The following is a 24,159-nucleotide window of genomic DNA, read 5'->3' on the forward strand; positions in this document are numbered from 1 at the left end:
TGTGTGGAAAAGCATACCAAAAAAACCCACTAGGAGGCTAAGATTGGCATAGATTGTCAAAACATGATGACATTCAATATGCAACACTGCCGTCCCTTCTAAATACTGTACTTCCTGTTACAATCAGTTTACTCTTAATTTGAAAAGAAAACTGCACTGTTCCTTTCAAGGCATTAAAAAGCCTTAAATTACATTTGATGATGCCGGCAGAAACGCTTTTAAAATCTCATCCCCTGAAGAGCCTTCACTTACCCCAAAAGGAAATCATACCTCCATCTGAAGATTGAGTGAACTGAGTCCACTGAGACATTCATACGTATTCTGTGCTTGCAAGGTTTTAATTAGTCAAATAATGGCTATTATAGAATAATGTTTTGGCTTTTACAGCTAAAGCCAAGAATATGTCTTCATATAATAAAAATGAATAAACTGAAATAATGTGTCACAAGACAGAAGACATTGGGATTCAATTAAATAAGGCAAACTTTGACATCTTTTTCCCATAAACGAGGTAGTGCAAGTGTATCTAAAGAGGAAAAAAATAAAAAAAAGTTTCCTACACAATGGCAGCAGACTGTGAGAGCACAATGGGGGCAGAGCCTCGAGGGGGCCGGTGCATCCACAGAGAGAAAAAGGTCATCTGAGATGAACATCTGACTAAAATAGCCAGGGGACCTAGAGGTGCACCCTGGGGTGCCTCGTGCACAACTGTGCTCCAAAACTGTCCCCAAAGATATACTGACTAAAATCAACTTGAAGAGTTTTAACTATAAACAGAAATTGCCACACATTTAATTTACAAACTACAGGTTAATTTCAAATATCCATACCTGGATTTGGAGTTTTCTTCATGCTGGCTGTGTCCACTTGCACTTGTGAAGCAGAGGAAAAAAAAATCTTGCTCACTTTACGGTCTAATTAAAGCGTGACTCCGTGCGGCACACAGAGCGGGATGCGTGGCGTGATTGGCTGTGTAGTGAGGATGCTGCGATGCAAGACAGCACGCGCCTATTAAAAGGGAGGGGGTGGGTTGGGAATCCCCCCCATGACGTACTCATAGGAGGTGTTAAAGGAGGGCTTTCGTTTTACAGTGATACATTTTAGTGACTCGATTGCACAGTATGGTTGTTCTTTTTTCATAATTGACTTTTTACAGACTTATACAAATACAGTGATGCCATGAAATCAGTTTAACTCATCTTAACTCTAAGCATTTGCATCTCAAATCACGTAGTTCCATTGACGATTGCCATAATCCAACCTAGCCATTAACAATTTTTGTAAGGTCTATTTTGATACATGGGACAGGCTCAGCACCTCTAATCATGCTTGTTTCAGTAAGGCAAGAAATATGGTGAGTTTAGTGCACTATAATTCTTGATCTGTGGGGTATTTTTAACCTAAGAGAATCATGTATGTTATATAAACAACTGCAAACTTAAAATATTGGGTGGGAGCACGAAAATGTCTCCTTAAAGGGACAATGTGTAAGATTTAGACCGTTTTTCACCGAAAAGGAATAAATTAAATGATTATAAATTTCAAAAATGTGCAAATAAATGTATTCTAAATGACCAATATGTTTTAAATATAATCATAAGTCTAGTTATCATTAAATTATATTACATCAGGGGTGGCACTCCTCCAGAGGCTGCCATGTCTGTTATAGCTGTGAACAATGGTAAATGCAGCACTTCCTGCTGTCCGTAATGAAAAACGGTCTAAATCTTACACATTGTCCCATTAAAAACGATGACAAAGGCAATATGTATAACAGTCAGAGATTTCATTTTGTTATTCCATTTTGGCTTTGAATACATTGCTTTTACTTTAGTTCTTCCTTTCCATTAAAGTCTAACAATCCACTAAAACTGTAAAATTATGATTACTCACTACATCACGGTTCCGTAATTGCAGTTTCGCTCTATGGTGGGTTTTCATTCACAACTATAACTTTTGCAAGTTTATGCCATAAATTTTTATGCATTTTTTTCTTCCTTTTATGTCAGAGCAGTCAAACGTATTTAATAAAAGAAGTAGACTTAATAAAGGAAACAAAAGAAAGAAAGTATTAATTCAATCTCTGTTTCGCGGAGTGGGGTTAATATGGTTATTTTTAAGAACGTAACCGCGTGAAAAACGGTATAATACTTTAGATTTTGAAAAAGGTTCTTAAAAGGGCCTCCTATTTTGAAAAGTATACAGTATTTTACCAAGAAAGCAATACACTGAACAACAGTGGATTTTTTTTTTTTTATCATTCTTATTTGGGATTTTATTGGAGCAAATGCAGCGTCGTAATCACTGATATGTATTTTTTCAATTAAATTATTATTTTTTAAATTCAGTTATACTATTTATTTATTTATTTATTTTATTCGGCCTGTTTACTTTTGAAAGCAGATGTGTATGTTCCTTTTAAGAAAAATCTTTGTTTTCGTTTGGATGTTAACGATTCGTATTTTTTAATATCTATAGTTGAGTTTTGTTTTTGTTTGTTTGTTTAACGAAATAAGATAAGGGTTAGTGAAGATGGGGAAACAGGCTGGCATGATTCTCACTTCCGCTTGTAACGTAATTGCACGCATTTCTGAAGTTAACATGGCTGGATAAGAAAAGAACAAACATAATCTTACTTAGTATGAAGCTGCAGACCACATTATGTGATGAAAAGGGCTGTTACAGTCTGACACGTTGCGACACCAAAAACGTTTGACGGCCATTGTGCTGCCCAATACTGCTCTCTTCTGGTTTGACAACTTATGACACTTGATATGTTTTCCAGCGTTCTTCAAAGTTTTGAGGCCTTAAGCAAGACGCAAACGGTACTCAACAGACTCGTTATGCTGCGGGAAGAAAAAAGGGAAAAAAAAAAACCTCCAACCATCACGCTTTCAGGTGAGCTTGAACTCCTGCTCGGCCTTTTCCGACGACATTAGGTCACGTGACATTTTCAAGTCGATTCATTGGCTGTTGTCATCCAATCAACACACAAAACCACATAAACATTTTAGTCAACGTATATGGCAATGTTTTTGTTTTGTGTACTTATGAGTGAAAAATAAGATTGAGGATGAGTGTTTTTCGAGTCATGTATTTGAGTGAGAAAAATATAGTAGTGCACTTTATGAGTTTGATAAAGCATTTCTGACATGAGACGTTCGAGTGAAAAACAAATTCAATAAGTGAGTAGTATTTGTGAGCATTTTCTTCATCAGTATGAGAACATTTCAGCAATATAAGATTGTTTCAGTGTTTGCATTAGGGTGCAAATCTACTGTCATTTAAATGATTTTCATGGCTGTGACAAGAACAGCATGAGTTTCTTTTCAAATTAAGAGCAAATTAATTGGAACATGAAGCGACATTGTCATTTGGTGTCACAATTTTCCAGCAGATGAGCCAAAAATAAAACCGATGATGTGATATGACCAAGGAGTTCTGGAGTTCATGAATAAAATAAAGCAAATGATACCACAACAAATGTAGGTCGATAGTTTAATGAATCACACATGAATGGCACATTACTCTGTTTTATTCTTTTTTTAATCTTAACCAAAAATTCTTTGTGCCGCTTATATGGTACTTGGCTGAAAAAAAAATTACAGGGTGTGCGCCATATCACTGGCATGTAGCAGTATACAAAGCAATAGCAGTTAGTTTTTTTAAATGAATTTATTTTTTATCATATAAATGAATGAAAAAAATGTCTTTTTACAGCGTTTCAATTTGTTTACAATGTTGTGAAATGTCATTGTAGTATTTGTACACCAGATGGCAGTCTCGAATTGCTGGAGTTGAGGTTTTTTTTTCGTTGTTTTTTTGTTAAAGACTAGCTTACGTTTTTTCCGTTCCATATATCATAATGGGTTATGCATTGACAGAATAAAAACCTTTTAAAACACAAAAAAATCACATAGCTAAAAAACTGGCTTGGCTTTTTTTTTCTTTCAATTCTTTGCCTGCATTATTTTCCACTACAGTAAAGTACAGAAAACAATGCACCCATTTCTGATTAATCACACATTTTGCATTGCCTTGTGCATATAAAATCAAAGATCACATTTTTAATTGTACACATTCAAAGAAGCACAATTGAAGTAAAAATAAAAACGTTCAAGAAAACAATACAAGCAAGAAACCCCGTGTTATATGTAAAGTTAATGGTTAACAATGTTTAGTGTAATTGAAGTGTGGACTTTTCCAGTTACTGATAAACGCTATTACTGCTGTCTCGTTTCTACAATGACGTGTGTTTGTCCGGCAAAACACACACACACACACACACAGGGGTTCTCTCATTGTGGGGACATCTCATTGCATTTCTTAGTCCCTAACCCTAACCTTAACCATTACAACAGATTGCCTAGCCCTAACCCTTACCTCACATATCCTTACCTCAACCAAAATCAAATTCAAACCTATACTCTAAAAGCAAGTCTTTACCCTCAAAAAAAAAAAAAAGTTGGAACTTGTGGGGTCAACCACAAGCCCAAAAAGGCCTGAAGGAGTTAAGTAATGGCTGTAATGATTTGCACGGTATTATTTACATAATAAACATTTCATTATTTCATTGTCTACCTTTGACTTGTAATACTTTAGGAGCGCTGCCAGAGCGCAAAGTATCACAAGACTCCACTTAAAGGGCTTTCTTTAAACAAAAGAAGAAAAAAAAAACAATCCCATGGGCACATATGCTGGCTCTGCTTTCGCCGGGAGAGATAGTTGATCTCGGAAATTCCCGACCTTTCGTGGTCTGGAATGCGTATTGTACCCAGAAACTTTCCTTAGTTGGTTATGCTTGTTTTCCAAGTGGTGCTACATATAAAGTCACAAAATGCTGAGCATTGATTCACACACACACACAAAAAAGCTAATAATTAGCAGTTTCCTTTTGGTCTGGTTATCGGTCTGAGTTATCTAGAAAGCAAAAGAAGTCCAAATCACACAAATACTCGTGCACACACTATTCTGACATGTTAATTATTGAACAGCTGAACAAAAGACTGCCTTCACATGAGGTGCAAAATATGTTCATTTCAGCGTGTATAAATCTTAAATTAACGCCGCAGTTCACAGATTTCCTGTACAGCACCCTTGTTGGCCTTTACCGGTTCAGCTTCAATTTGCAGTAGCTTATGATTATTCACTGATTTAACACTCACAGCTCAGTTGAACAATTGCGCAACTTGGTGAGTGCAAGTCACAGCCGCTGATGGAGTTGCTGACGTGAGTTCTTTCAGTTGGTCAAATATGATAGACAGACATTTCCTAATAAAAGGAGAGAAATGCATTCAAAGTGTCAGAGTTACGGAAGAAATAACCTAGTGGACATTTAGAGGTAGTAGATACCTCAAGCGTTGGTTTCCTGGCAATCGGGGTTTCCCATGAGATTTTCCTGTGTGCTACCTTTATTGAAGAACATCAAGAACATTTGAGAACAAGCTCCTTTGTTTGATTTCAAAAGAGTCACGTCTTCACAGGCTTACCTTGCTCTGGATCTGTTCCTGGTTGAGGATCGTGTTCTCCTGAAACAGAAATAACATCATGCTATTGAGAATACAACCACATAACTGGAAAAAATAAGAATATATACAAATTCAAACCACAGATAGTAAAGTGTTTTAATACAGGAATCTAAAGTGCAAATCAAAGCCATCAATTGAAAAACCTCAAAGTTGACCCAAACCCAGAATGGACAATGGATTAGACAACTCCCAACTGTTGCATCAATGACATCCTGAAAAATTCAACCCTGAATATAACTTAACTCTGTGATGTATATTCTGGATTTGATCATAAAAGACTGTGAAATTCACAACTGCGGGATAAAGAAAGTCTTGTTCTTCTATTCTGGTTAATGCTGGGCTGTAAATCCCAAAGCACACCTCAGTATACAGTAAATGAATCATTCAGCAAATCCCAGATGTTTAACTGGATTGACTCATAATATATGGCCTTAACACTGAGGTTTCAATTTGACGAAGCAAAACTCGTTCTGAATAAACCTGAGGTTTGACCTGGACTACACTAGGTTAATCATTACCTAATGCTAGGATAAAAACTGAACAAAACACAATTAGATAGGCTGGTGTAATGTATTTTGGGATGTGACCATTAAGTCTTCATTTACTTTTTATTCAGTTCTTTCCTATTTTTGCCAAAGTCTCACTGTGATCATTTTTTTTGTCAGTGTAACTTCTAGGTCAGATAGAGAGAACAAAGGCATTTCTTCTCTCCTGGAGCAGCCCTGGGGGCTACTGCACCCCTGACCACTTGACCCCATCTAACAGTTAAACCAGGTGCCACATTTGACAGAGGTGGACTAAGACATGTAATTTGAGTAGTATAGGAAAGGACGAACTTTAGAAGGTTTTTAAAACAGGAACAAAGAGCTCTCGCCATCTTGACCTCATGAGCGAGCCTGCTCTCACATCAGCAGTATGAAACTATAGATTAAAGCCTTTCCAGGACAAATTCCAGAACCATATTCCAGAACCAATACAAGCCTTAAAGAAATTTACCACAACAGCATTAAAAAAGATAAGAAATCACACTGTGTTGAAACCCAGAATATACGTATACAAAAACGGCAACATTGGAGCAAAAAACGAACTATTCCAAAGCACACCTTAAACTTGGGGTAAACTTTGATTAAACAATTAAAGCTGAACGACAACTCTACATTCTCCACAATGCGTCTTTAAAATTTCAAGAAATGCATGGCAAAATTCTGTTTATCTATTCATCTCGCCCATCCCTACCGTAAAGCATGGTATAAAACCAAAATAGCACTCCTCATAGCACGGGTGTCAAACTCAAGGCCCTGGGGCCAGATTTGGCCCGCCACATCATTTTATGTGGCCCGCCAAGTGCTAATTATGACTTGCATTATGTGGCCCGCCAAGTGCTAATTATGACTTCCAAATTTCTGGCTAGAAAGCAAAATTTTCAAGTTGTGCTCAACTTTTGTATTTTTTTTGTTATGGACGCCCCTTTTGAACAGTTTTTAGCAGCCTCTGATTTTAAAGTATGAATGTGTGAACATCATACGTCAAATTTATTTGACTTCACAGTCATAATGGCCCTCCAACAAAAATTATAACTATAATGTGGCCCAGGTTAAAAACCAGCTTGACACCTCTGCCTTATAGGAAAAATACAAGACGAACAGGGTTAGCCTCAATTAATCTCGTGTATAAATCTGAGGTTATTGTGGGTTGTTGCTCTTGGGATTTCATTGACAATCATCAAATTTGGCAACAACATCACATAAATTCAAAGCATGCTTGAACTAGCATGGAATGAGAAGTGCAAACCTTTATATGGTAACGACATGAGCTAACTTGCTAACCTCCACCCTAGACTTAATTCATGTGACTTCATGTTAGAGCTGAACAGGAACTCCAGAACGGAAAAATACAACAACTGCATATTACATAGAGATTACAATAATGTAGGGTCTACTTACTTTTTGAACACTTCTTCCTTAGCAAGCGAAACAGCAACAGTCCAACAATTAGCGAGCCGATGACCACCAAGGGTGCCGCCACCTTGGTAGCCACATCCAGGCCTTTTGCTTCCGCAGGTTTTCCTAACTCTAGAGGCAACCCATATATAACAGTGTTAAATGTCAGACAATCATTGGGGGAAAAAAGCTGTTAGAAAGAAAGAAAAAAATTGCAAACGGAGCAATAAAGCAAATAATCAATTGAGTAATTGTACACATTAAGGTCGTGACCTTGTCACTGTGAAACTAGTTGAGAGACATGCAAGGATCTTATCACACATGACCCAGCATGTGGGGATTTTTATTATCATTATAGCGTTCAAAGCTTAGATGAATGCGATGTGGAGATAGGAGCGCATCAGATGCAAGAGCAAAAAAAAACAAATGTTGCAAGTCGAAACCACCTGTCCCGTTCTGATAAAACCGTGTTTTTAGCTCCTCTGATGCAACCCTTATTTATCATTTTATGCTTTTTGTGAAACCTAAGTCAAGCCCATTGCTGTGACATCTGCAGTCACAACTAGATGCATTCAGTTTTGGACGAACCGCCGGTGCAGAAACTTGGCAGGACCAACCGGTGAGACTGCAAACCTGAAGAACTTGTAAATCTATTTCGCAATATTTGATTCGATCGAAATGTGCATCAAAAGATCTAAAAACAAATATATTTTTATTTCCAAAGTAACACAAAAGCTTTCTGCTTCATTTCTGGTAATTCTAGTTTTAACTCATCTTTGTTTTGCCTTGAAAAAATTCATCAGCGCACTTCTTGTTCTTGTCTTTTCTTCTCTCCCCGCATTAGGTTCTCTATAATGTAACTTATTTATATAGAGATTTTAATTAGTACTACAGTATAAGGAATTAGGTGATATTCTCTAATGTTGTATTAATAGCAACTTTTACATTGCACTGAGTTAAATGTTTTTTATTTAAATGTTGTTCATTCTTTCTCCATGGTGCCTAATGGAGGTTCCGTCATTTAAATATCGAGAATACACCCCCTAGTATCCGGCCTAAGTCTCAACTGCAGGTATCAAATGCATGACCTTGAAAATAAATGTTGGAATTTCTGTTAGTTCAGCTACCTGCAGGTCCGCCCGCAACAAGTAATGTCACACTGGCCTCGTCGTCTTTGCCGCCACTGGCGTTGAACACCACGCAGGTGTACGTGGCGGCTTGCCACCCTGGCGAAAGAATCAGCTCGGCGGATAGGTTGAACAGCCCGTTTTCCATCTTCTTGACCACAGTTTCAGCTGTTCCGTCCTGCGGCGCGTTTGTCCCGATGAACCAGGCCAATCGGCCCTCGGGGTGGCCGCCTTCCGAGCGACACGTCAGAGTGACTTGTGAGTCTGGGGTGACAGTTGCCGGGTTGGTGTGGATGCTGGGTCTGTTGTATTTGGCTGCCAACAACAATGAAAATGATAATCGTGCTTACACACAAGTTGTAACTAAATGGAAGATTATTAGGCAAAAATTTGATTATTTTGACACTATAAAACAGGTGATGATTTAAAACGATATTATTTAGTCATTAAAAAGGGAAAAAAATATATAGATGGATATATATATGAATTATGTGCACTATGTTAAAATGTTAAGGAAAAAAAAATCAATCGACAAAGGGAGACAGAAGAAATTGAAGTAATGATTTTGTGTTTGAACTATTATTTTACACTGCAGTATTTCGAAAATATGTTAGTGCTGAACATGCAGGCATGTTCAGTCTGATGAAGGTAGAACGCAGGCAGTTAAAAAAAGGTAAAAAAAAAAAAACACATTAAGAAACTTCCATGTATTATTTTTCTGCATAAATATCTCATAACCTGCAGCTTATTGTCTGTTGCAGCTACATAAACAAATTTTAAATGTTCATTTTTATGAGAATAAAGTAAAAAAAAGTTGTCTTTTTCCAAAACCAAAATTTAAGTTCCAATCTAAATCAAATATTCGAGATTTCCCAACTCACCAGTGACAAGAAGGCTGGGTGAGCTGCTGTTTGAGCCGCTGCTAGTCATGGCCATGCAATAGTAGATGCCATGGTCGGCTACGGTGGTGTTGGCAATTAGCAGGGACACGTTCAAGGACTTGTTGTTCCACGACGGCTCAGCAAAAGAATAGCCCGGTTTTGGATTCATGAAATTATTGTGAAAAACCAGCCTGTCCGAGCCGTCTTTCTTCCAAACTACGGTGTCCACAGTTAGGTCTTTCACATTCTGAGACGTCCTGATCATGCATTCCACCACAGACGGTTCACCGTACCGGCCCAAGCTGATCTTACCGTCCACCTGCACAAAAGCTGTGAGAATAAAACACAGTACATAAATAATGTCAAACAGAAAGTGGCAGGATAAATGTATCTTGTTTTCCCACGTCAAAAAGAAGCGTCTTGATGTCCTGTGTTTTTTCCATCGTTTTTTTTTTTTACCCTCATTTCCAGACTTGGCTGTTTTTTTTTCCCTTCTCGATCAGAGAAATATGCCAAATGAGTAACGTAGGAATAAAATCACCATTTGAAAACTGCATTTGACGTTTTGAGAATAGATCAATTACTTACTATTATATGACAGATGTCTTGATTAACGATTGTTGTCTCAACAAGAACTAAACTACTTGGATTGTCTTTTTAGAGAGGACAAAAAAATGACACAAGATGGTCAATATTTTCGTAACAACTTACCATCCGATGGATTTTGCCCATTAAAGCAGATCATTGTCAGCAGCCACAACGCAATACCAACTGAGGCCATTGTCAGTCACCTGCAAATGGACATGGAACAAGTCATTTCTTTTTCAAAAAAAATTATTGTTTATTTTTAACATAAAATGGTGGCCTGTTTAGATTAAGGATGAAATTAAAACGTATTCTTTTACCCTATTCATCAACTAAATATTCAATTGAGTGATAATTCTAATAGAATTAAGGGTGCTCTGAATTTTAAGCCACCAAATTTTTTGGTCAGAAAATGGGAAAAAACCGCTAATCAACAACGCTATCATTGTAGGATACACCAGAAATGTACAGCATCCGTACTAGTTGCTAACTATGAATGTGCATGGTGCATTCAAACACAGTGGGACATTTCAACACACAGACAGAAAGAAAATCAGTCAATGAATACACGAAACATTTATAATTTATTTCCCCCCCCTCGCCATTTTTTTGTTGTTTTGAAGGGGGGGTCAGCTTTTCTCAGTTTGAGTTTCAGCCAAAACATTTTCATTTCAGTTCTTGTTTCTCAGAAAATCAAATGATATGAATATATTCTAATTCTATACTTAATTCCCTTTATACACGCATACATTCATACAATTTGAATGTTGACAAGTTCTGGCACATTGATTGTCCACTAATATCTTATTTTCATATATTTTGATTACAATTTGAATACAATTTGGCTGCTGGTAAATGAAAGTTGAAACCTTAGAGGTTGTTTTTGTATAAATCTCAAAATGGACATGCAAATGCATGTTTTCGTCAATAAGTCCACACTCATCTCTGCGTCACAAGCCCGGAGAATGCATGCAGCTGTGTGAGAATGCATCACATATAGTGTATACAAGATGATGATTTATGTTATATGAATATGTTACGAATCACTATGTATGATGTTCTTTTTCAAAAAAAGTCTCACGCAACAACTCGTAGCACAGAATACGTGTCTATTCAGAAAATATTTTTGGGCATTTGAAAGGTATTTGGGCATTGTTATTATTTTACTGTATGCAGTGATCCATGACTTTCCATTATAGTTTTGAGCTTTTATCTTCCTTGGCCTCCTGGATCTAATTAGTAAATCGTTTGAGTTTGTTCCCTACTCCGATGTAGTTTGACTGCATTGAAAAGCCTTCCTTCCAGCTATTCTCAGCCTTCGTGCAATCGGATAGCAATCTCTGTTTTCACTTTTCTTTTGTGAAGTAGATCCCTACGTTTACTCATTCAGCGAATGAAAGTGAAACGAAGCAATTCACAAGAAGTAGACCGAATATTTAGAAGCCTTGACATCTGTCTCTTGAACTGTTCCAAATATTACACGCGTAAGAACATGTCACGTTTGAGTTACGTTCTTTTTATGTAGTGGTGGCTTTTTCCGTTGTTTTTACATGTAAAATTACAACAGTGACTAACTAACTTAGCATGTAAAATTATATGGGAAATAAAGAATGTATGTCTACAGAGTTTAAATGCTTGTTTTGTGACCTGCAGTACATCAAACATACACCCAATTTTAAGAAGGATATTGTTCAAATGGGCCATACAGTAAGAAGAAACAACTGAGATTATTTTCCTTTTTTTCAAACGTAATTTATTTCAAGGTTTAACAGGTTATAGGTTACATTTAAAAAAAGGTTTTGAAATCATTTGGATTAAAAAATACAAGCCAGACAAAAGACAACTCGGAATGAGACTGTCTTCAGGTGGTTTTAATGTGGAAGCAAAATTTCGAAAAGAATCATTCAAAACAAGTCGTTAGTTGTTTGGATTGTGAAGAAAAAATAGCCATTTTTTTAACTTTGTTTTTCAGTGTCTGTAACTCGACCTCCTATAAATGATGATGCACTTTTAGCCAATATTTGACACAAATACAATTAGGCTTTAAGTCAGTATGGTGAAGTAAACTTTAAACATAACATTGATAAAGGCTGAGCAATATGGATGAAAAAAAAATCACCATTCTGGATGGTTATGATTTTAAATGACTTTAATTGGGCTAACATGACCAACAAACATCTAATCAAAAGCTTTGATTTTTTTTTTTTTAATTATGTAGGAAAATACTAAGACGATAATGTAAATTAACATTCATAGCTAGTGTAAAATTTGCTTAAATGTCATTCAGTCCCAAAGATGTACTTTTACATATCTTTCATCAGTCTAAGCATTCAATTTTTGGTATTTATTTATTCATTTAATTTCCATTTAGTGTAAAGGAGGTTTGTAATAATAAAATAGAATGCGTGTATATATGTAGTATGCAAGTAAGAAAAGAAAAAAGAAACAATGAAAATGTTTCCATTGTATATTGCGCTACCACTTCCATGTTTATTAGCCACAAAACTTACGCTATATAAACCAGTTCTTCAAGAGAGCGACGTTTCATAACACCATTGCCATTTGTGTAATTCCACATTAAGATGTTAAACGTAATCTCTGTGTTTGCATGTTCTACTGTAGAGGACATCCAGTATAATTGCACTAAATGATAACTTATCAAACCTGCTAAGCAGCAAAATAACCACGGGTTAGAAAAGAGAAACCGATATTACTCTGTTTATTTGACACGGGTCAAAGAGACAATGTAGAATGTCACGCAACACTGTGTTTACATTAACAGTTTATTTAATGTACAGGAAGGGAGTAAGAAGTAAGTTTCCTGTCTCTGCTGTTCCTCAACTCTCCTCATCAGAAAGGATTTGTTGGGGTTTTTTTGTTTTGGTTTTGTTCTGATGAAAACATTCTGGAAAATAGGCCGCAAAAGTCCAATAAAAAGTATGAGGTGTGATGATAACCGTTTAACAAAAAATGAGCTGCATAGAAGCCAAAATGGCAAAAGTGAAAACTACAAAGTTCTTTATTTTGATTATGCTTATTATTAGTGACATGGATTATGATTTAACACTAGTATTTTTGAATGTTATTAAAAACGCCACTTGTGCAGTTAACACCTGCTTTTTTAGGATTTTCCAACTAATTGTTGCAGATTGTACTGTTACTTTTTCCTAAATCACAGAGATCATCCACCTTGACCTTGGATCTGATTTTCAAAGTAAAACTTCCCCAAAGTAAGATGTATAATGAGTTATTCACTGATTGTGATTTTACTGCTTTATAATATGAATATACACATTCAAACAAACATGCTCAAAATGGTCTGTTTTTTCTATTGCTTGGAACACTGTCAGTAAAAACAGAGTAAAAGTTGTGGTGTCCAGAGAATGCAGCTGTGGGGGAACGGCATCTACACCCCTCACAAGGAATGGAATACGTATGTAAAAAACTAATAAGTAGCAATGAATAAGGATGAGCTGGTCGCATGATAAAAAGAATGATTCAAGGGATAAAAATGTGATTGGTCAATGTGTGATTAACTGCACATGCAAAACTGATTGTCAGCAGTTTATTCTAGACCTAACAAGCCTGGTGCACATTTTTTTTCTTTTGAGAATAAGTCTGACATGTTAGCAGAGTTATTACAAGAGAAAGGGGAATAGCATTGCATAAGAAAAATATGCAGTTTTCCGAAAAGTTTTGATGTTATATCAGGGGGTCCGAAACTTGCGATTCGTCCTTGTATTTGGGGGAAGTCTTTCCCCTTGGCCGCCGTAACAACTCTGTCTACGAAAAATGTCAGTGTCCAAAACGGTGGTACAAACATGACTTACCCGACTTGGTCAACACCCCCCTGTCCTAATGGCTTGTTAAAGTCATAATAACTTCTCGCCCATCAGAAGATGCATTATAGTATCATATCCATGAGAAACTTTTAACGTTTGAAAAAAAACGCTCAAGTATTTTCTATATACTGGAAAGACTGAGCACAATAGTTGCTTGAAGAGGAGCAAAGTTATTTTTGCATTTCATGCCTCACTTAACAGCCTCTAAACACCGATAAACAATCCAGCAGGGTGACCTAGTTGTGCCAAGTGCAAGCCTGCACTATTTAACCCAGTGCTTCTCATTCAGAGGCCCACTGAGGGCTTCCAAGCCTGAGCTTGGAGGTCCGAGAAACAATTAACAATAAATTATGCATCAAGGGAAAAAAATTAAAAAATACTCAAGCATGCCCGCCTCCTCTCAGCTATTTCTCATTTCGAGTTGTACAGGTGAGACGAGACAGGTGACACCTCAGCGAAATCTTTGTGGCTTGGAAGCACATACGTTGCGTCAAACCTTTTCAACGTGTGGCTAAATTACTACTACCGTTGCATTGTTTTTGGCAATGTTCAGCGTCATTGACTCTGATTGCCTTACGGGCTGTTCACCTGGCATATACAGTAAAGAAAAAAAAAAAAACAATATGATCGAGTCTATTCATGTAACTCATCACAAGAAAGTCAGGAAAGTAAGCAAAGATATCGAAATTGGACACACTCATTGTGCTTTTTTGAACAAATTTCTCTTCGTTTGCTGCTAGGTTGGTAGTGCCAGCTAACAAAGATAGATGAATCCATTCAGACATTTTGCGTAGAATTTAGCCCAATCAGAGTCACTGGTGCTTCACTGCTACTTGAAAATACATACCAGTCAATTGGCATGTGTGCTCACTCCGATTACGGCCGGCACAATGTTCTATTTTTTTTTTCTTAGAGAATCTGTTTGCTTTTGCACTATGTTTTGGGTGACTATAAATATGCACTGTGAAGCATTTGAATGAATATAAAGTGAAGATACTTTTCACAATTCAACCTGCTGTTTCTGTCAGCAAGTCAAGCACCACTAAAAACAAGGGAACGAGTTCTCTGGCAATCTTCATTTCAAAAGTTGCCCCCAACCCTGTAACATGAAGCCTGGAACCTGCTTTGCATGTTAATGGAATGTGGGAGTAAGTCGAAGCTCTTGCAGAAGACTTATGAAAGTATGGTGTGAAATGTGAATTCAGAGTGTAATTCACTTGGCTACAACAAATCAAATAAATAGCTTATTCATCTAATCCAAATGCCACTTGTTGTTATCAATGTCACAGGTAAAAGAGTATCTCACTTGACTTTGGGCTAGAGGCAGGTTACAGTAAACTAATTTCAGGGCAAGTATAGACACTCCCATCCACACCTAGTATAGACAATTTAAAATTTTCCATGAACTTCAGAAACTGTTTTTTTTCCCCTTTTTGACGGGAAGGAACAGTGACACCAAAGAACATGCAAAAACCACACAAGGGGTTGCTTAAAGGTTCAGCATGGAATCTGCTGGTTAATGCTGGTTTGTGCTGATCTGATGCTGGTGGTACTGGTGGACCTGCATGGCAGTGATGATGATTTAACGTGTGATGCTGTATGCTGGTGGATGCTAGTCTATACTTTTTATTTAATCCTTGTGCAGTATTTTGATTATTTTCTTCCACGTCGTTCTTGTAGTATTTTAGCCAAGGGGTGTCACACTCTTGTTAGAGCAATACCGAAATGAAATTTGACATTTTATCACAATCTGGACCCCAAGCGTTTGCGAACCTCCAGTATAATCATGACAATTCCTCTTGACAATCGTTTTTACAAGCGTCTCACACTCGTGGCGAAAGTGCTGCTGCAAATGAGCGCAGAGTGAGAGTTTACCTTGCACTTACTTATAACTCCTGATTTTTTTTAAACATTTATTAAAGCGGACAAATTATGCACGTGACGTGTAAATAAACTGCCAATCACACATTTAAACGGAACACGTTGACTCACCTATAGCATATCGTTCGTTGGCACTTGTTAAAAGACGTAAAAACGACGACGAACACTCTCCTCTCCTCTTCTCTCCACAGCAGCGCCAGATTCGTCTCTGTATGTCGAGGTTTAATTTGGGTTAAGTCCTAAAAATTCCCGCCCGCTACTTTCACTTTACTTTCACTTTCGGTATGACCCCACGCGCTGCGTGGGAGGAACAAACAAGTTGGACTTGAACATAGCGTCCGACGCAATGACTTCAAGAACGCCGTCAATCATTATCATAACGTAAAATTGTGCTTGTAGTTCGCAGATTTTAACTGATGTCAAGCTTTTTTGTGTTGAAAGTGCTGTGTGTGCGCGTGTGTGTAAAATGGCACTACTTATTTAGCCAGATACTGCAACGAGGAGTTAATAATAATGTCTGGAGTGAGTTTGACTAAATTAGTTTTCATGTGCAACGAGTACCTTTAAAAATGCACTTTGCCACTTGCTGTCTATTGAAAATGATATCACATCTGCTCAAAGTACAGAAAACGGGAAAAATTAATCTCACCGGTTCTTTGGGCTTGGTCATGTGACATTTGCAAGCTCAGGTGTGATTGGTTGCTACCCATCCCTTAATAAATATGATGTCGTTTTTAGTTTTTTTTTTTATTTGTTTGTTTTTTTCCATGTCTCTTTAGGGAAGAAAAAAGTAATATGGAGCAAGAGAAACAATTTTACGAGGCATGTTTTGAACTGTGAGACTATTTTTTTTTCATTAAATGTAAGAAAAAGACAGGACATTTTGACGTAGATGTTATTGATTAGTATTGTGTTATTGATTAGTAATTATGAGAAAGTTGGACCTTTCAAAAAATAAACTAATGTTGAGAATGGAGTTGTGCAATATTTTTTTAAGAGCTCATATTGCAAGAATATGCAACCAAACAACTTTTTGAAAGTTTGAATAAATAGTCGTCACCATTAAGTCATACATAATAAAATATACAATAAAAAAAGACGAAACAGTTGTAACCAATATTTTGGTTACAAGCAAATGAAAACAAAGAGGCATGGATTTAATTCATTTTTAATGTCAATTTCCCACTTGTGCCATTTCTTCAATTCTAACATCTGCAAGCGACTTTAACATCCAGCACGAGCACAAAAAGTAACAAAAAAAAAACAGTTGAGGATGCCACAGGAATTAGTTGTATTTGGAGTCTCTTTTGCAGCGAGACAACAAATATATACATCTCGAGGAGAAACAAAGGCTGAGCAGTGTCATAAGGTCACTTGTCAAACGTAGGACAGGTTATTTAACATCAGGCCCAACAACATTCTGCTAGCTTGCAATGTAAGGCAACATCACACAGTTGTTGCTTTACATGCGACCAGACCATCCAACCATGACCGAGTTCAAAAACGCAACAGAGGCACACTTCGCTTCAGATTGAACATGAGCGCTAAAACATTGAGAGTTTAGCCACCACAATACAAAAAGGCAAGAAATGAAATACCGGGGTGTAGGGATGGGACGAGACTCAAATCCCGCGAGAATACATGTCTCACGAGATTGAGTCCCCGAGATGAGATTTCAGTATAATATCAAATAATGTCTTTGATCAATTTTCCAGTTTTCAAAACGTTCCAGTTCTCAAAATGTTCTCTTTTTACTGAGCAGACTGCAACCCTAAATAAAAATACAAAATTAAAGCCGCAGAAGACCAAATAACACATTTCAACTATTATGATGATTATGAATGACCCACCTTTATGACTTTTTGATAAACATTTTTTTTGGTTGAATATATACGCAAGTTTTAGACAACTCTCTCTCCATTAAATTTGACAAAGTGATGTCAGGACCAAGCAACACACATTAGAGTTAGCCTTGTTAACTCAAGAGTGATCAGTACAAACGGCAACTGTTAGGCAGTCAACATCAAAGTGAGTCATTTATATTAAACTACCTTTGAAAGGTACTGGCCAGACTGCTCTCACCAGCAGATATACTGTACTGTACAGCCCTCAAGCGCTGCTAGCTAGCAACGAATTTATGCTACAGGCTGCGCTAAACGGTAACGACAGGCACCATACAATAAAATAGTGGCGTCATTGTTTTTTTAGCACTCCGAATTGTCAGTTGAATTTGATTTCAGGACAAGGTTGCGTTGTCCATATGGAGTCGTGACTTGTGAGACTTCCTTCATGCGTTCAGTAACTACTTCAAAATAAAAGCTTTGGTGTGAAAATACAAGCATTCGTTTCCTTCCATATATAACCTATATGGTAATGTTTATTTTTGAAGTATCACCATTTTTACTATTTTACTGTCAGAGCAGCGACAAATAAAGCATTTACCTATATTCTAATTTGCCAAAACTCTGCCAAAAAAAAAAAAAGATTCTGTGCTGTGCAGCGACAAGAAATCTCATGGTGTTTTAATCTCGTGAGATCTTGTCCCATCCCTACTGGGACTTATTGATATTCTTCTTATGTTGTTTTTTTTAAAGTACGCTAACCAGTATAAAGTTTAAAATTTCCATGCAGTCACAATACAGGAACATGTTTCAATCACAGAAAAAGATTTCTTTTAAAAAGGCTGCACATTAAGGGTTTCTCGTCACTTGTAATACTGAATAGGACCAAATGGGCAAGTGGGGTGATTGAAATCAGAGCAAAATTCAAAAGTGACAGCTTTCTGTTGACATGTATGCCAATTTGCGCTGCATGAAAAAAATGCGGGTGAATTACAATACGTTAACACAAGGGACGCGATCCTTGCGGGTGAAGATGACGACCAAACGGTTGACTTTGAAAGACATAAAGTGCTTCTGTCAAAATAAATAACAACAGTACAAAATGATTCCGACAAGGAGGTATCAAAAACAATGCACTTGAGATGTGGACTGGACTGGCACTAGGGAGAAATCAGCGGAGGAGGTCCGATGTACCGTCACAGGCTAGGGGTTTCGGTTTGAGATGCGTAGAGGAAAACAGGAAGTGGGGAGGGGTTGATGATGGGCTCGCTTGGCGGCGATTCAACCCAGTATCAGGCTGGATTTTCCTCCGGGGGGATTCCTACGTCCGGCGGGTGGTCCCGCTGCAGGATCCTCGGCTGGAGGGGCGTCATCTTGACGCTCGGGAGCAGCTGCTGACTCAGCCGGGTCACTCCCTGGACACACAAGTAGCTCTTATGATTTCCCGTAAATCTGGATCAGGTTTTTACAGATAATTTTACAAAATAACATATATAACAAAACTAACAATGGAAAAAAAACATGCAGTAAGAATATTTTTAAAATGCTTAGCAGGAATGAAATGAAATCATAACTTCGCATAAATGTAACAATGCAAATGTAACAGGCAAAGCCAGTTAATTAACATAATGAAGCGATGACAAGAAATCTACTCACCATTGTCACATACAGGCGTGTCTCCGTCCTAAAAGAAGGAAGGACATTGTGTCATTAAAGCACAGAATGGAAAATCTTGCTTGAATTATAAATAGTCACAACGCTAATATTATCCTCTGTCTCATCAATTCCTGCGTCATTTCGTAATGGTTTATTTGTTGGATCTAAAAAGGGAATCGTTCACAAATGTTCCCATCCTCTTGATTTGGCAAGAGGTCAAAATGTCAACAACTGACATTTTAGTGAAACAGAAGCTTAGGGATTTCACTTTGTTGGATTTTTTTAGTGCACTGCGATGAGAGACATGTATTTCATTTTGACATCTCCATAAACCATATGCAGATGTCTAAACCAATGGTTATCAACCATTTTTCAATGACGTAACCTCTAGGAAATAATTTTTCATCCAAGTGCCTCGTTTCGGATTTTAGGTTGAAAAAAAAAAAAACGTGATACCAAAAGAGCTCTCCACTTGGCGAAATAGCACCGGGAATTTGAAAAACCATTTAGAGTGGTGCCATAGTAACGTGAAGTTAGCTAAAAGGTAATACGCGGAGGATTGAGATAAAAGGATAAAAAAAAGGAGGCAAAATGATCACTCTCTCGCTCAGGCATGCCACTTCGACCTCAAGAGGTTAGGAGACTCCAGGTGGAGTACATCGTACGTAAAAGATATGCTGCCGCATTCCCCAGTGGATTTGCCACCATTTAATGCAACTAGCAATAATGACAAGGTAAGCTAACGCTAATTTTCACTGTACAATTGCTATTAATAATAGTCTATAAATAGTTCTGCTCAATGTGTATCAAGATGAAGCATACAAAAACTCATGTTGAACAGTACGTTGAATACCTTAACAATTATGTATGCTAGCTGCTAACGTTAGCCCCACCGAAAGCATCTATTTTTTAAACGAACGTCTGTCACTAACCAAGCAGACTGAACTTGAATTTGAATACAGTATTAACATTGAAATTGTGAAACACACTGTTTATGACAATAAGCATAAATGCATCACTATGCAACCACTATGCTAAGTAATAAAGGGATTAAAATACAAAAAAAAGATTTTGTATCTTCTCATGTCTTTAAACGATACAATACAGACTAAATGATTTGTTCTGTTTTAGGCTTAAGCCAACCGTCCACTGGATGTGTAATGAGCATGATAAGCAATTTAGAATGCAAAAACCATATTTCCAGTTATGTTGGAGAGAGTAATATAAAAGTAATGCAATAGTTGTGGAATAGCATACAGTAATTTTGTAATGTGACTAATTACTTTGAAATGACAGTAATAAGTAATAAATAATGCATTATAGATTGGTAACTTGCCCAACACTGCATATTTTATCCAAGAAGGTAAAGTGTGTAACCTCATCTGTTTTATTTCTGGTTGGTCTGGCAGAAAATTGCGACACTAATGACTATGTGCAACTGTTTGTACCTTAACAACATAAAGGCCTACAATGCTATGCAAGGGAGTCGTCGCGCAAAAGGGTCACTACCACACAATGTAGCAATAACAAATATTATATATATATGTATCTGGTTATGGTTATAAAATTAGTTTTAAGTTTCATTGAAAACAACATTAAAAAGCATACTCTCATTTGAGAAGCGCTGGTCTACTTTACATTAGAGCCGCACTTGAATCCATTTACATTTTAACACTAAATTTGAGAACTTTTTCTGAAGAGCAAGTAAATGATGAAAGAGAAAGGGAAGTACTTGAGTACTTCTGCTTTCACACCAGCTTAGTCTGCGTATTGCACTTCCCTGTGGACCTTATGACCAGGCAACGGATCCTTACCAATGAGGGGGCATCTGCTAAGTTCACAGCATTGTTGGCGCCTCTCCTGAGCGGGGCTGACGACTCGCCGCACAGGACGCCCGTCGGCTTCCCACCTGGAAACAGAGGGCATGACGCACAAATTGACATACCAGTTCACAAGAGACTTGAGTCATGTTTGTTTGTGAAATCCGTTAGACGCAAACCGGGAATATGGTTGACGCCATTGGGAAAATTTGATAGCTAGCAGTTACAACATAGAAATTGGAGACATGACACAATACTGCACAGTGTTTACAGCGTATAGTGTTCTCTCGCCACTTTTTAAAGACCGTCACTTAACAGCAGCGTCCAATGTCCTGCAAAAACATTCCTAGGCTCAGTCCTAACATGGAGTCTGAAGCAGCCTGTTAATCTCGGTCTTGTTCAGCCACAAATGAAAGTATTTGGTTGGAAACAAAACCGCTGCTCATCATTCTACACTGAGAGTCATGAAATTATATAAAGGGAGTTTTGGCAACTCTTCACGACTCTTATGTGGCTGTGAGTGAGAGAGCTGTGCGGGGACAAACGTGTGGGAGGTGGTTGGGTGTAACACAAACTGAGCCTGGCTCTTTGAGAAAACTTCATTGCACTGAATGGGTAGAGAGGGAGTATTGCTCGGAGCTACAGGAAGTGTTAGTGGATGTTCACCATGCTCTGATGCATTGTGTGTTATAAAAGAAAATAAATATTGCTTCCAAAAAGAGACACATGCCTGTTTGGCCTCCCTACTGTGGTTAGGAGGTCACTGGACATGTAAAAGAACGCTAAGTAAGGTTTTATTAAACAAACCTCATATACTTTATCTATGTACAGTCGGGGGCGGGCAAATCCTACTTGGTAGAAATCACTTATCGCGAGGATCATCTGGTCCCCATTAAGCGCCAAAAACGAGAGAACGCTGTATATCATAGTTTATCAGTTGCAGCTGCAGGCTAGTACAGGAGCAAGTCCAATTTGAGCATTACACACCTTCAGTGTGGCACGTGTTTGCATGTTGCTGCTCAGCGTGTTAAAGTAGCTGTTATTAAAAGGTTTGTAATTATCATAATATCTATGCTAATTTTCCCTTTATGCTGTATGTTGAAAATAAGCTCGCAGACCTTTAGTGTAAATGCTTTAGTTTAATCATGCTCTTGATTAACTGAGCAATGTTTAATCTCTTTTCTTTTACATGCCGTTTAAAATTGTTCGGGGAAATAAATAGAGTACCTATTAGTGTATTAAATTGAATATACGTAGGTTTAACATGATTTGCAAAAATTTTGTATTCTGTTTTTATTTATGTATAACACAATGCCCCAACCTAATTAGATTTGGGTTTGTACAGTTAACATTAACTGGAAGTGACAAATGAACAGTTGGTCTAAATGTAAAAAAAATGCCAATCATCACCTTGGAAAAAATACATTTAGCATCCCTAATAAATATAGTTGAAAATTGTTATTTGCGCTGACTCCATGGGCGTCACTAAAATCAAAGCAGTGAAATTGATTGCACAAATTAATTAGGCAGTAGGAGTAAAGTACCTGGCGGATTATTTCTCCTATTAGCATAAGGATCTTCCGGCTCAGCAAAAACGCTGGAGGCCATCTTGTCTTTACGGACGGGAGGTTTGTCCTCATCTGCGCCAAATGAGATGTTGGAGGCGCCACCAGGAGGACGAAGAACCCTGAGAAGAAAAGTGTGCAATTGAACTCGGGTGATAGTTTCTTCTCTTGGAGGCAAAAGTTACACAACTATGATAGTGCATTGTAATTGTTGATTATCAAGAACTGCGTACAATAAATTAATACAGCGGGGGCAGTTTTTAAAGAACAAATATTCCTGCTGCTTATATGTCAGAGTTTTTATGAAGGTCATGCAGGTGCCAACTGTGTAAAGCGTAACATAACAAACAGCATCACCTTGTGGAAGCATAATCGTTACTACAGCTAACTAGACACCATTTAGCATATGCACTAGTGGTATGTCTATTTTCAGTTTACTTTTTCCAAACGCAAGAACCAAATTAGCATCTTGCGGAAAGATGAAAGACAGATCAGTTTGTTCTGCAACCCTTGACACCACATACAATAATCGAAATATAATATTCCAAGTATCACGTTAGCCAGGAATTTGTGCATTTTCACCAAATGTTTTTCATAACTTTCTTAATAATCATCACAAGACAATAATACTAAATCAAACGACAGAACTAATCACTGGAATACCCTTTAAATATGCTCTCGTGTAATTTCATTTTATAGGCTTAATTTACTGTTATGTGGTATTTGTCTATTTGAAAAGGGAGCTATTGAAAAATATACGTAATCAAATGACTAGTTATTTCATGACCTCTTTGTTGCCTCTCAAATGATGGGGAAGCCCACGCGGATGGCCCCACCCTAATGGAACATACCCCACGTTCAGAAACCATCATGTAGCTCATTTTTGGTTTCGTTTTTCATGAAATGGATACAGAAAAAGGAAATCGATCAGTCGGATGAGTGGTTGAAGGCAGTTGTACGCGAAATAGTATTTATTTCATCGGTTGCTAGCCGATTGCAGGGTGTACAAAGGAACACGTGCTAGATGCTATTTTTTAAAGGCTTGTTAAAAGAGGCCTTTGCGTCGTGCGCCGCTAATGTATTTGTGATTCAAAACAAATATTGGAAAATAGTACACAATTCATACTCATTCTAACGCCGTGAGTCTGGCTGGCACCGCGACGTTTTTTTTTTTTGTGCCTTTGTTTACCTGGAGCTGTTTTTAGCACCGGGCTCCATCCCTTGATATGTCGTCGTGGTCGTCATTTTCACAGTAGTGGAAATAAAAACAATTCGCGAGTTGCAGTTTGGAGTGTCTAATATTTCACCGCCTCATCTTTGTCCGTCCAAAGCGGTGGATGCGTCGATCAACCTGCCGCCGATCCCCAGGCAGTGTGATGCGATGATGTTAGATACTAGACGAAATGTCACTTCCGGTGCTACCTTGAAAATAAAGCTTCCGCTTTGTAAATGTCAGGGACCACACCAGTCAACAGATACTCGTGTTGACTCTT

General features: G+C 37.6%; 3 protein-coding genes across 4 annotated transcripts in view; all 3 read right to left on the bottom strand.

The window, feature by feature from the left end:
* Positions 1-2,738, bottom strand: part of LOC148421375 (neuronal-specific septin-3-like) — a 75,380-nt gene extending 72,642 nt beyond the window's left edge. Inside the window, exons 1-2 of one of the 2 annotated variants that reach the window (XM_088419836.1) lie at positions 2,637-2,738; positions 831-872 (exon numbers count right to left, since the gene is read on the bottom strand). In XM_088419836.1, coding sequence (XP_088275962.1) covers positions 831-872; position 2,637 — 43 coding nt within the window. In that variant the 5' untranslated portion in view covers positions 2,638-2,738. Of the gene's footprint in view, positions 1-830; positions 977-2,636 lie in introns of those variants that run through there. The other variant, XM_088419837.1, reaches the window with a different exon arrangement.
* Positions 2,739-3,484: 746 nt separating this feature from the next.
* LOC148421376 (CD276 antigen) lies at positions 3,485-16,081 on the bottom strand. Its single transcript, XM_088418560.1, has 8 exons — positions 15,896-16,081; positions 10,188-10,267; positions 9,477-9,806; positions 8,596-8,910; positions 7,472-7,600; positions 5,490-5,528; positions 5,353-5,409; positions 3,485-5,271 (listed from the first exon to the last, which is right to left on the bottom strand). Exons 2-7 carry the CDS (start codon positions 10,255-10,257, stop codon positions 5,354-5,356), a joined length of 939 nt encoding a protein of 312 aa, XP_088274686.1. The 5' UTR covers positions 10,258-10,267; positions 15,896-16,081; the 3' UTR covers positions 3,485-5,271; position 5,353.
* An 855-nt stretch (positions 16,082-16,936) lies between these two features.
* LOC148421377 (jupiter microtubule associated homolog 1-like) lies at positions 16,937-24,060 on the bottom strand. The gene is made up of 5 exons (XM_088420515.1): positions 23,856-24,060; positions 22,646-22,788; positions 21,096-21,190; positions 19,282-19,309; positions 16,937-19,040 (listed from the first exon to the last, which is right to left on the bottom strand). Exons 1-5 carry the CDS (start codon positions 23,909-23,911, stop codon positions 18,907-18,909), a joined length of 456 nt encoding a protein of 151 aa, XP_088276641.1. The 5' UTR covers positions 23,912-24,060; the 3' UTR covers positions 16,937-18,906.
* Positions 24,061-24,159: the final 99 nt, after the last annotated feature.

Source organism: Hippichthys cyanospilos, chromosome 7 (assembly GCF_059441005.1).
Source record: "Hippichthys cyanospilos isolate Australia breed blue-spotted pipefish chromosome 7, RoL_Hcya_1.0, whole genome shotgun sequence".
NCBI classification, from domain to species: Eukaryota; Metazoa; Chordata; class Actinopteri; order Syngnathiformes; family Syngnathidae; genus Hippichthys; species Hippichthys cyanospilos.